Source organism: Caretta caretta, chromosome 2, assembly GCF_965140235.1.
Source record: "Caretta caretta isolate rCarCar2 chromosome 2, rCarCar1.hap1, whole genome shotgun sequence".
Taxonomy (NCBI): Eukaryota; Metazoa; Chordata; order Testudines; family Cheloniidae; genus Caretta; species Caretta caretta.
In genome coordinates this window covers 237,171,421-237,185,360 of record NC_134207.1, presented here as the reverse complement: position 1 = coordinate 237,185,360, position 13,940 = coordinate 237,171,421, and the positions used below count along the sequence as shown (strand labels likewise).

At 37.0% G+C, this 13,940-nt stretch overlaps 1 protein-coding gene across 2 annotated transcripts in view; it reads right to left on the bottom strand.

The window, feature by feature from the left end:
- Positions 1–896: 896 nt before the first annotated feature.
- Positions 897–13,940, bottom strand: part of YME1L1 (YME1 like 1 ATPase) — a 31,843-nt gene continuing 18,799 nt past the window's right edge. For both annotated transcript variants that reach the window (XM_048837808.2, XM_048837809.2), the window contains exons 11-19: positions 12,530–12,662; positions 10,946–11,008; positions 10,233–10,345; positions 9,342–9,497; positions 7,953–8,104; positions 5,265–5,391; positions 5,088–5,161; positions 4,321–4,407; positions 897–2,758 (exon numbers count right to left, since the gene is read on the bottom strand). In XM_048837808.2, coding sequence (XP_048693765.1) covers positions 2,615–2,758; positions 4,321–4,407; positions 5,088–5,161; positions 5,265–5,391; positions 7,953–8,104; positions 9,342–9,497; positions 10,233–10,345; positions 10,946–11,008; positions 12,530–12,662 — 1,049 coding nt within the window. In that variant the 3' untranslated portion in view covers positions 897–2,614. The remainder of the gene's footprint in view (positions 2,759–4,320; positions 4,408–5,087; positions 5,162–5,264; positions 5,392–7,952; positions 8,105–9,341; positions 9,498–10,232; positions 10,346–10,945; positions 11,009–12,529; positions 12,663–13,940) is intronic.

The following is a 13,940-nucleotide window of genomic DNA, read 5'->3' as shown; positions in this document are numbered from 1 at the left end:
AAAATCACACAACTGAGTTGTAAAGCTCAGTCTCAGGTATTTCCATAGAACCTGGTACCACAGTACTGAAAAGCCTTTCCTGATAATGTCACTAATTACAACTGATGCTTGAATGTGACTGTTAGAGGCATGGTGGGAAAAGTCACATTCAAACATCAGTTGTAATTCGAGCTATTATCATTAAGCGTTTTCAATACTCTGATTTTTCCAGCCCACCTCTAACAATCACAAATACAGTGTGAAACAGCTTTACCCAGGTTTCTCCAAGATCCATCAGTACATGGACAGACCAATTTTTTCCCCCCAGGAACCAAGTTTCTGAGACAAAGCTTACAACTATCACATACATACATAGAGATCCAGCTGTTACAAATGAAAAAACAGGAAACCGTTGAGAATCTCAGACCGCTTACAGTGTTAAAAGGAAGACAGAGCGACCCTCAATTTTAAAATGACCGCTTTCCTCTAGCGATTTCCTCTTGTGAGCAAATGGAGTAGCACATGAAGGATTTAAAATAGGGACAATTAAAAAAAATATAGTTAACTTTTGGTTATATAAACCAACAAAATAGATTTTTTGACTTCAAGAGTGGCAAGTTTTTCTTTTTGTTTAGTTTAAATAAACTATTAATATTATTTACCAGACAAAAAAAAAGAACTGTCCCTCTATTAAGTCAACTAATTACTAAAAGTAACAATTTTAGGAAATAAAGTTTGAGTGTTTCAGAAAAAAAACTTCCTAGTGGTCGAATTGAAGAAATTACAAGTTTGCCATAACAGTTGAATTTATTTACAAATTTAAGCATGGTTTATACACCTCAATTTACATAAGAGGGAAACTAGTATTCCACTTTATATCAATATACAGTGAAAGAAAAATGAAAAAGCAAAGAGCATACTAAAATGAACCTTTATTATTCCAAAAACAGATGCCAAGCATGTCATATTTGCATGTTTCTGAATGCATATTCCTAAAATACATATACATCTGTAACCAATCAGCCAAGCAGCTTGGTATACTGTTTTAGAGCAAATGTCTTGAGGTTCTTCCATACTGTACTAGGGATGTCATGGTACTAAGCTGACTGAATGAAAACAACATAGTAAATAGGAAAAAACAGAGGTATTGCAGCAATAGTTTTGAAAGGAAAGGAAAATGCATTCTCTACCAATAAAAAAAATTGAGCTAGCCCAATGTTATACTTACAACAAAATCCTGTGTTAATGCTAATTCTAAATTTAATTACCAACTTATTTCAATTTTTTCCACATTTATTGGCACTATTTTTTCACTATTTAACCTTAAATGTTAATTTTCTAAAAGCCTTCTCTCTAGGACAGAAAAAGCGTATAGTGTCTAATATTTTCTATAATTGTACAGAGAGATGCTTCTAATCGGTAAGTGTTAATTTTCCTAAAAATTATTCCTTGGACCTGGCCGCAGCAAGATGCATGTATAATGCTACTAGCAATAGTTTTTGCTTGACTATAACCTAGTTGCTAACGTTTTCTTTTAGACTTTCTTCTGGCTCTAGAATGTCTGAGTATTTATATGGATTAAAAGTTGTAGAATTTCAAGCAAAAAAAGACTTATTTTTATGGAACAGGTAACAGGGAATGTTTTTTAAAACAACAAGCCACTTGCTTCTGAAGTACCCTTTTTTGTTGAGTAATACTTGTCTCCTCTTGGAAGAAATCTTTCACAGGTTTATCAAAAAGCCCGTACACAATATTAGTAAAAACCAATTCAATAGTATGTCCAGCAGTATAAAAGCATGGCTATCAAATTACATCCATATATTGCCTTTATAAAGTTTGAGAGATAACCTTGTCAGGAGCACATTAGGTGTGACAGCGCAGCATTTCCCATCCCTGGCACAGTTTTGTCAGCATGAACACTACTTTTTACAGCGTGGTCCAAAGAGTTTTAAATAGGTGTATCCCATTATTGCCCACATATCGTGTTGAAAATTTTGAATCATATGCGTACATTTTATCTTTTAAGAGCAATAGAAGTGAAATTAGCAACAGTTCATCTGTTTTGGGAGCCCTGTATTTCCGTGTATTGGGGATGCACTGTGTATCCACTCATTTAACAGTTATGTTTGTTGCATTTCTGGAGCAGAAACAGTGTTTTTTTAAAACTGTACTTTATTGGTAAACATAAAATCATTACTGTTCTATAACTTTAGCACTTAAGGGCTCACTTTCTACAAAACTTTATACTGTACATATTAAGATGGTACCACTTCAAGCCCACATATAGCAGCATAACCAAGGAAAATATGCTTGAACATACTAGAGCATTCACTTTTCTTTTCTTCCCATTTCAACATTTGACTGAGGTCTCCAAACAAGGTGGATTCAATCCTGAGATTTTATATTTCTGATTTTTTTTTCCTGGGGGAACTTACTTTATACCTTGTTTCTCATTCTGAACAAAGACAAAAATTAGATAATTGTAACAAAAGCTCAAGACAATGCATAACGCTAAGAAATGTTATTAATACGATGCAAACATCAGGAAGAAAAAAAGCTATGTTGCATTCGGAGACAACTGCATTGCTAGACGTACATTCTTCAAATTATCAGTTAGACTCCATAAAGGAAGTTGTTATCTCACTTCTAGTTTTTTCCCCTCTACAACTATCTGGATTTCTTTGGCATCCAAAGTCTCATATGTCAATAAAGCTTCTGCTAAATTCTTGTGTTCTTTTGCATGGGTCTTCAGGATGTTCTTTGCTCGCTCATATGAGTCCTAAAGTAAAAAGGTAAAACTTTTTTTTAAAATTCAGAACAGAAAATTTAAGAAAATGATACAAGTACATTTTTTAAAATTGTTTTCCTCATTAGATTCAATATAAACCACTCTCAGCACCCGTGAGAGATGTCCTTTCAGTTCACTCTTAAGTATAGCTTTGATCTTTCAAAGACTTAAGCACTTGAAGCATTTTATGCTTAGGATTAGAGTCCCACAGACTTCAGTGGCTCTCCTCATGTGTGTAACTTTACACCCACATTTAAGTCTTTGCAGGATCAGGATCTATGTGTGGGTTGAGGAAGCAATCCTGCAGACCTGCTTTGTGCTACTTAATTTTTTTTTCTTTTTTTTAGTAAATCTGGAAACCAAATGACTGACAAATCAGTATAAGATTCCTCAAAGATTACTATTGAACATGTCAAGTTTTAAAATCAAACCCTGTGAGTTATCAGAACACAATAAAAGGGCTTAACATTTAAAAATACTCATATTACACAGCTTCAGATGTTGCTGTCTCTCTCAAAATGTGCCCAGGCTCCAAAGCGTGTACAATCTAAAGTTTTTTTGGTTATTTTTAAATGAAAAAGTACCTTTTATCAATTCACTTTCAGACAATTTTTTTAATTACCTCCCAAAATATTTAAGTTATGATCCATTGAAAATAGAGGATTAGAAAGATATAGCAACACTTATCACAATGCTATAAATATATGTAATCTGAAAATTCCAATACACCATTTTAAATTAAACATAATAAATCTGAATCTCAAATATATCAGCACTATTAAGAGTTAGAATAATTATTTATATACAATATAATTTAACCACCAACCATCCCTCAAAACGCTAACCAGGAAGTAAAAATTTGAAAAAACGGTAGTAGATACCCTAAATTGGAACTCTGATCTGGAATTCGCAGAATGACAAAGAATTATGTTCAATTACTTGAGGGAAAGATACAAAACAGTGTGAAAGTAACACAAAATCACCCCCTGTTCTAAAATAGGTGACTGGAAGGTATTTAGTGAAACTCCCACATTAATTCATTGGAAATTACACAGTTAAAGCAAAAAGAAAAGGAGTACTTGTGGCACTTTAGAGACCAACATACCATTCATCGGATGCATGAAGTGAGCTGTAGCTCACGAAAGCTTATGCTCAGATAAATTGGTTAGTCTCTAAGGTGCCACAAGTACTCCTTTTCTTTTGGGGAATACAGACTAACACAGCTGTTACTCTGAAACAGTTAAAGCAAAGCACCATGTGTTAACATGGAATGCATCAGGTGTGTCTGGATAACTAAACCAACCCAGCCTATGCCATACTGCTTAAACATAAACCAAATGCAAAGCTACTAACAACTCCTCAAAGGAATTCAATATGAAGAGACTGTGCGTTTTTATTCAAATTTGACTTAGCTGCACCTTTAAGAATATTTCCATCCACAAGGTCAGACACTATATTGTATATTGCAAAGAAACCAATATAATCAGTCATTCATTATCTTTGTTCAACTCACCTCTTAAATGAGATAAGTAATTGCAGGAAACAAATCTTACCCTTAAAAGTGTTCTTATTTCCTGTTCAATTGCAGACTGGGTTTCAGGACTGAGTTTCCCTGTATCTGTGTACGTCATGACACCAAGCTAAAGAAAGAGAATAGCAAGACAAGAAAAATCTTCCATTTCAATAAAACACTGATGCTATTGCTATTTTTGTATAAATAGCATCACCCACCCACCTATCTACCATATAGATAAGCAAACAAAATTGCTAGATAAGATAATATATACATCCATATTAATAAATCCCACAAAAAAAGTCACAAGCCAAAATGAGCTATAACCTCACTTCAGGATTGTATTTCCACATGATCAAAACAAAGCTCCCTTTAAGGCTAGCCTATATAATGCTGTCTCTTTAAAAGTCTGCAAAAAACTCTCAGTTCTCTCCACCCCCTTTCCAAACCTCAGCTGAGATTTTCTTCCAAGGAATGAATCCTTAAGATTACATTATGTTTTAGAACATTTATTTTGCTACCAAAAAAAAAAAAAAATCTTGTGAGCATGCATAAGCAGAAATTTGTTTAATGCAAGCGTATAAGTTGATACATCAAGTGTACAGAACTCAAAAAGAAAACTCACTGTATAAAGGTCAAAAGACAAAGCCTGCATTTCAAATTAGCCAAATCACTAGTTACTATGTCAACAGAATTTCTTGATCTCTATATAGCTTGATCTTTCATAGCTGTGTGCACATAAAAGGTACAGAATCAGAGCAATAGCTATGACTCGGTATGACTAAGATTGAATTAATATGATCTTACCTTCTCACTCATTCCAAACCTAGTCACCATCAGCTTTGCTATTTTAGTAGCATTGTCAAAGTCACTGGAAGCACCTAGATATTAAAAAAAAAATTTAAGTTAGAGTCAGCTAAACCAAAGTTACATAAACTTAATATCCATTGACAGAAGATTCTTTAGCCACAGATATCAACTGACCTGTTGTGATGTGATCACTTCCAAATACGAGTTCTTCTGCTACTCTCCCTCCCATACTAACATCCATTTGTGCAAGCAGCTGGGATCTAGTTTCACTCCACCTGTCGTTTTCTGGTAGCAAAGATACCTATAAAATGTAGAACTGGTCAGACTAAAATAAAATAGAGCATAAAACAGAGCAGTGTTAGGGCTTGTGTTTTTTTCTGGATTTATTAATTTCATTTTTCAGGGGCATTTTTTTAAGCAATTTTTGAGTTTTATATAGATGTCTAAAAATCAGGGGTTTTCAGGGCTCATTAGTATATACTGTAATGAGCAATCTCTTTGTAACATTCCTTAGTACACTTTAATGTAGTCCTGTTTCAAATTGCACTATGTTAAAGCACACTAGGCACACTAGGGAACTTTTAGTGCACACCAGCAGGGTCTCCACGGACCTATTAAAGATCAACACATTAGTTTGCTTTAAAAATCACACCCCCGTAGTCCACATTACTGCTCTGTGTAGACAAGGCCTAAGATACATGTAACTATTTTCAGTGTTTATTGGATAAATACCAATTTCTTTTTTTTTTTTTTTTAAATCAGAGGTGTTTTATTGGTAAAATGTAAAATCAGAAGCCCTAAGCAACCTACAGGTTGATATACCTAAGAACCAAGATCAGGGAACTACAAAATGACTAGTAACCCCACTATTTCCTAAATGTGTGCTGAGCACAGGTCAACTTGTCTGAGGGATATAGATTCATAGATTCCAAGTCCAGAAGGAACCATTGTGATCATCTAGTCTGACCTCCTGTACAACACAGACCTTAAACTTCCAAAATAATTCTCGTATTCCTACAACATCCCTTTTTAAAAAACATTCAATCTTGATTTATTAGTAATTTTTGTTGTCAGAAGGGGGTCATGGTCCAATGAAGTTTGAGAACCACTGCCCTATTCTATACAGATTTCACAGGAGAAACCAGTGTTTCTCAAACTGGGGGTCCTGACCCAACAGAGGGTCGGGGGGGGGGGAGGGAGAAGGTTTGCAAGGTTATTGTGTGTGTTTGCGGGGGGAGGGGGGGAAGGGTCCGCAGTATTTCCACCTTTACTTCTGCATTCCTTCACACCTGGGTGGCTGGAGAGCGGTGACTGCTAGCCAGGCGCCCAACTCTGAAGGCAGTGCCCCGCCAGCAGCAGCACAGAAGTAAGGGTAGCAATACCATACCATGCCACCCTTACTTCTGCGCTGCTGCCTTAAGTGTTGGGTCCAGACCCCTACAATTACAACACTGAAATTTCAGATTTAAATATCTGAAATCAACACCATGAAATTGACCAAAATGGACCGTGAATTTGGTAGGGCTCTAATTATTATAGATAATACCATCTCTCTCTAGTAATGGACCAATACCATTGTCAGGATTCATTTGTTTCTATTATATTTAAAAACTCCTCATTGTCCTTTACTGTGCTGGCCATAGATTTCTCCTTGTGTCCCCTATCAATTTCTACAATTCCTAACTTCTGATTTATATTCATTACTGTCAACTTCCCCTTTCTTTAATTTGTTTGTTTTTACAGTTGCCTCCACTTCCCCTCTAAACCAGGTTGATCTTTTAACTAGTGCAGTCTTCTTTTTCAATTGGGACTTTCTGGGCATTTAGTAAGGTGTGCTTAAATTATTTCCTAACCCAAATTAGCCCTATTAAAGCACATGTATCACTGGTCTGGACTTTATTCTGCTTGCACATTATAAACATGATCAAAGTCATGATCACTTATACCCAAGCACCCATTAATTTTTAGTTCTGTGGTCAGTTGCTCTGTTAGACCTTGCCTTAATATAGAATTCCTCAGTGTTGACTGCAACACTTGAGGATGTTTTAGTACTGACAGCATGAGACCTCCAGTATATGTCACTCAAACTGAAGTCCCCCAGTCTCAACTTTTTTTCCTTACATGTTGTAAATAGGTGCATAAGGCAGTGGTCATCTTGTTCCCTAAAACTAATTTGGTGATCTATAGCACACACCAACTAATATCCCATCTTGTTCTGTACCTGTTTGGACACTGGTCCACATGCTTCCGGATCAATGTATTACGCTAGTTTGGCTGGATATTAAAAGACAAATATACACAATAGGGAACACGTCCCTTTTTGTTCAAATATCACCCAGCTCAGATTTCAAAGGACAGGATAGAAATGCTGAAGGGGCAAGGTCTGTCCTAAAAGAAGAGCGAGCAAATTATTGAAGTTAGCAATATATTTTAGATAAAATATCTTTGGAGAAGTATTGGCTTGATACAAGGAAGTTTCTATAAAAGGCAGCTCTGCTTTTAAGCTTTCTGGGATTTTCTGGCTGTTCTAGAACAGAAAAGGACCAGTACTAGTTCAGAATCATATCAAGACTTAATATTCCCTCCTTGCCTGTTTGAACCATTATTGATGGCTAGCTGGTTTGAAGCTAAAAGAGAAGTCTGTCTCTCTAACCCAGCTATAGGAAAAAGGAACAAAGTGGAAAAAAGATTCAGAAGAGTCTCTTTAAAAAGCTTATTTTTCTATCATATATATATTAGTTTATTACAGTAGTTTTGCAATATCACGACATGCCTTTTATGTCACAATGTTGCTGGGAAATTCCTTGAAAGTGCAAAAAGGTAAATAGTATAAATGTTAGGCTTATTTTTAAAAAACCTCACATGTCCAAGTGTTGGTCCTCGGGGCATGATTGTAGCTTTGTTGATTGGCATTGCATCTTTGGTATAATATGCAATTATAGCATGTCCAGATTCATGATATGCTGTGATTGTTTTGTTTTTATCATCAATTTCTACACTTCTACGTTCAGGTCCTTAAAAACATATGAAAAGGAAGAGATTAATAAAGCTGCATAAAAGCACATGAAATCATCATTCAAACATGTTTACATACACATGACCGACATTTGAGGTCTACAGTGAAATAAGAATCAAACTATTGTCATTAGATTTGTTACTGGGAGGAATTTTCAAAAAGGCTCAGTATTGGTCAAACCCCGTTCTCACTGAAGTCAATTTGACTTTAATGGGAGTAATGTGAGGCTAATTCCAAGTGCATTTGAAAATTTCAGTCCATCAAGTATAAAAGGATCAGAAGAGGTTTTTGGAATAATATATATGGCTCAGGCATCTAAGTTTTACCTCACCACATGCAACTCAAACCAAATCTTGCTCCAGGGTTCTGATAATCTACCTCCCTTCTTTACAAGGAAGAAGCATATCTCCTTTAATTGATCCTTTGCCTCCCATTTATTTTTAAATCTGACGGCATACTCCTTACTGAAACAGTCCTTGCTACAAGAAGCTTGCAGTATTAGCAAATCTCAGAAAATCTGTTTTAAACCGCAGTTAACATACTGTTAACCCTCTGATCCAGATGGGTCCTATCCAAAATTGAAGTGAACAGCAGAAGTGTACAGATACAGGTCATCCCCTTACTCCTCATCCTCCCCCAAAGCCTCAGTCATGTCACAACAGCATGCTTTACCTCAATCCAAGTATTCTCGTAACTGTATCTATGGTATAGTCTGGCTGAGTACGTTACAGACAGTGCCGTTGTTTATTTTTTGTACACTATTTGAATTTGTGAAAGATTACTGCAGTAGGTTGGAAACATGTTAATTTCTTCCTAACTTCAGCGCTTCTGAACACCCAAGCATGTTGGATATAATGATAGATGATTGCATCTAAAAGCCATTAGCCTTTATGGCCAGAGTAAGTTTCCCAATGTAGCACACTACCATACAGAGCGTTTGCTGTCAGTATCTGAACCTGCCATGGTAACTATTATAAGCTTTGACCTAACTAGATAACATTACTGTACTTGAGGCTATTACATTATTAGAATATCATTTAGGTTTGCATTTGAAAGCATCTATCTCAGGACTTTCTAATGTACCACCATTGTAATTGGTAGGCACTAACCTAAGAACATCAGTCTAACTGAGAAGAAGGTAGTTGAAACGGATAACGAAATGCAATAAACACACTCAAATACAAAATCACCACACTATCTTAAAAATTGTTAGTCTTGCATATGTAAAAGCCTACCCATGAGAATTTTGTCCTTTGAGAATTCCAGTTCCTTCATGGTTACCATATCTTTCCCATCAACAGCTGCCTTTAATGCAGCTTGGTTCACAAGATTTTCTAGCTCTGCTCCAGAAAATCCTACTGTACCTCGGGCGATTATTTCTGGATCGAGAGCTGTGTGCAAAAAAGAATAGATATTGATACCACCTATTATTTCCTTGCAAAGATTTTTTTTTCTGTTTATCTAACAATGTCAAAAAGGGGTTCGACATTTATATGAATGAGAATGCCTGGTTACAATAGTAAATATTAAAATAAACAAGTTTTAGAAGGGATATGAACTCTCATGTCTCTGGATTTAGACACACCTTTAATCATTGCGGATTAGAAGGAAGCTTTGCTTGGGGCAGGTTGTCCCATAACTGCCTATTGCAGGGTTTCTTGCACCTTCATCTGAGGCATCTGTTTCAGGTCACTATTGCTGACATGACAATGAACCAGATCAGGGGTTCTCAAACTTCATTGCATCGTGACCCTTTCTGACAACAAAAATTACTTCATGATCCCAGAAGGGGGGACCAAAGCCTGAGCCCTCCCAAGCCCCGCCACCCCGGGGGAGGGCAGGGGAAAACCAAAGCCCTACCTCCCCAGGCCGGGGAGCCAAAGCCGAAGCCCAAGGGCTTCAGCCCCAGGCAGGGGGCCTGTAACCTGAGCCCTGCCACCCAGGGCTGAAGTCCTCAGGCTTGGGCTTTGCCTTTGGCACTGGGCCCCAACAAGTCTAAGCTAGCCCTGGCGACCCCATTTTAATGGGGTCACAACCCACTTTAGGGTGGAGAACCGCTGAGCTAGATGGACCAAGAGTCTGATGGCAAAAGATGTCACCCCATGCAACTAAATATTGATACTTACATTGATCATACTTTATTTTATTAAGGTACCATTTCAGAATTTCTGTTCGACCTTTCACATCTGGCCTTGGAACTGTAACTTGCATGTCAAAGCGGCCAGGACGTATTAGAGCACTAAGAGAAAGGAAAAAGAAACTTAGTAAATAAGACATGCTTTAACATTTGAATATCAATGTTACTGACAGAGTGTTACAGCAACACATCTAATTTTCTTAATAAAATAGACATTTTGAGAAGACTTTCTCCCAGGAACACACCTCTCTCTCCACTTACCTGTACACTGCGGAAAAAGCGGATGTAGGTGTTTGTTGCTGGTTAACTTTAGATTAATAGAAATTGCTTTCTGCCATCAGGAGGTACAGTAATTTTTTTTGTATAGAATTACTACGAAAAATGTATATGCAGCTAAGGGGGTGATTCTTTACCAAGTTGTTAATGCATCATGGCAGATGGGGCACCCAGCCACCACTTTGCAAATTTTTACAATTCTTACTAGAAAACATGGTAATATTACCTATTTCCTCTAAATCAGTGGCTCTTAAATGTTACAAATTGGCCAGTCCCTACAGCTTTCCAGAGAAAAGGAACCTCAACATCATTTGTAAAATCTGAAGATTATCACAACTGCATCTAGTTACTTAAACAGCCCCCATCACTATACAATTGGAGATTTAATACACATTTGTGAAACTGGTACATAAACTTCATACTTACTTATCTAATGCTTCAGGGAAGTTTGTTGCACCAATAATAATAACTCCTTCATTAGGCTTAAAGCTTCAAAAAAAGATTTTAAAGGATATTAGTTTACAAAGTTAGATTCCTAAACATTATGAAATTTTATTTAAAAAAAACAAAAACCAAAAAAAAAACAAGGACTGCCCACTTTTTAGCTAGTTTACTACTCCTGGCTCTTCTCTGGGCCAGCTGCAGTCAACTGGCCTTTCGGAGTGTGGAGTCCAACGAGGTATGAGCCATAAAGAACATAAGAATGGCCCTATTGGGTCAGGCCAAAGGTCGATCTAGCCCAGTATCCTGTCTTCCGACAGTGGCCAGTACCAGGTGCCCCAGAGGGAATGAACAGAACAGGTACTCATAAAGTGATCCATCCCCTGTCGCTCATTCCCAGCTTCTGGCATACAAACATAGCCACATCAACCCAATGATTGTCTACAGGTCCCCTCTACCTGCCCATCCATTCCAGAAGACACAGCTCTGGAGGCAATCAATTGATAGATTATCATTAACAGGGACAAAGTGTCTTTATTTCCTAAAATGGAGCTTAAAGTTTGGTCTAAATAATGGAAAAGGGGTATTTTTCACCCCCCAAAATCAAACCTCTGTTTTGAAAATTAAAGTAATTTAGGCTTAATCAGTAACAAAAATAGCTTTGTTAGGCTTCTGGCTTGAATGAGTTGATGTGAAACATCAGGTGCGTTTTTGTCCAACACCCTGAGTTGCACTATTACATAAAGACAGATGAAGGAACATTCCAAACCTGTACTGCCTGTCAAAGTGGCAAGATGCAGCCAAGCTCCCTAGGCCAAGTAGGGACACAGTTTTTTTAGCTTATCCTTGAGGACAACATGCAGGTAGTAAGCGCTTTTCAGCTTAATACTTCTATTCGGGGTGGGGGAGTGTGTGAATTTAGATTTTATTTGGTTTAAACCCTTGAAACACAGTTCCTAGTTCTCAAGGTCTGTATCCCAGTGAGAACACCTGTCAAATGCATCTACTTGAATCAGAGGAAAAAGACAAAGTTAAGCAAAGCTGGTGCACATAGCCCTTCTGGCACTTACTAAGCCATTGCCCCTGGGGCTAGAGGGGAAGGGATTATTCAACCCTGCAAAGAGAAAGCAACATTTCCATCACTACTTCCCCTTTCATTGGTAGCTTTAATTCCTGCTGGAGCTCTACAGGCACTAAACCAGCTAATGCTCCAACTCAGATTTCTCATTCCCCCGCTTCATCTTTCCCGCCTTTTTCTCTCTTTTTTTTTTGCACCTCCTCCATCAAGCCCATTCCCCTCCTCGCCAATTCATCTGCTTTGCCACTTCAACCTGGCCCTCTCATATACTTTCCGCCACCAGAATCCCTGGCTCTACTGTTCTTGCTGGCATAAAGTGGTGATGAAATTGGTTCTAGGTATTATTTAAATTGTATAACCTTTAATCAAATCTCAATTTTGAAGAGATTCTTAACCTTAACTTTAAGAGAGGGAATATCTCATTCAGGTGTTTTAAAAATATCAATATAGACAAAGGTTGGCTCACTACAAAAGAACAAAAAAATACATACCCGTCCATTTCGGCAAGAAGTTGATTGATGGTTTGTCTTGAGTAAGGATGCATTGGAGACTCAATTCTCTTCCCGCCCACAGAATCCAACTCATCAATAAATATAACACAAGGAGCATTTGCTTTTGCTTCCCCTAACAAAGAAAATATTTTAAGAACATTTGAAATCAAAGTATTTCACATATTGAAACTAAATCCAATTTTCCCTATTATTTTAGGATTCTATTATTTCTAGTCTATTATTCCACTATTTTAGGACTCCATTTTTTTGCCATCTGTCACCAGAATTGCACTTATTTCAGTCAATGAACTAACATATTTGGGAAAAAGTCACCAAAGATTAAGAAATTCATATTTTAGATCATATGCTCACAAAAACTGTTTTTTAGTGTAAGTAGATGTAAAATTGTGACCCATTAAAACAGAAGACATTGCCAAGTTTGAGGAACTTTAAGTTGACCCACTGTATTGTACCTTATCAGCTATCTCACAGCAAAAGTTTCAAAGAATTACAGGTATTAATTAATGCTCAAAAGCGATAGTCGTGGCCTTAGAAAACTCCCCAATAATCTAATAACAAATGGGTGCATACATACTAAGCATCACAGGTTGGCTTTACTTTCCTTCTAAATACCATCTGTTCAGGAAAAATTGCATCTACATATATGGGAAGGTGACTTGAGCAAAAGGACAAGTGTCAAGGCAAAAAGTCAGTATTTGGCCATACCAGTTTTCATAGTGCTTTAAAGCTCACACTCAGAGGCTATTGATTGGAATAAGAAAGGGGATATTGAGATGTTAGCAACTGTATTGGCCTTAATTTGATGAGGAGAGGAAGAAGTGAATAATCCCTTAATATATTTCCTATCACAAAATATTTTCTCCAATTCTTCAGACATATGGAGATGAAAAAAGGGCACACCTTAGTCAATTCTTGCTTTTCAGTATCTTCGAGGTAAGTATCACAGAGGAACGATTCTATTAAACTTAGATTTTATAAAACCTTGCGTTATCACAACTTCAGTTTTGGCCCAAAATTAGCCTACTCTCATGATAGACAAAAATATACTAAACAAGACGAATTAAACTAATTAATCCAATATTAAATGGATTAAAAAAATAAAAGTTAAACCCAATTCTATTTTGAACTGAGAGGGACACAGTCAACTTGATATCTACTCAGTTTAATAAATAAACCTAACTTACACAGCACTTTTCATTGAAAAATCTCAAAGCACTTTACAAGGGAGGGAGGTATTCTCCCAGTTGTACAGACTTGGAAACTGGGGCACAGAGGTGAAGTGACTCACCCAAGGTCACTCTGCAGGTCAGTGACAGAGTCAGGAAAAGAAACCAGCTTTCCTGAGCCCCAGTCTAGTGCTCCCTCCACTAGGCACATTTTACTTACTTTT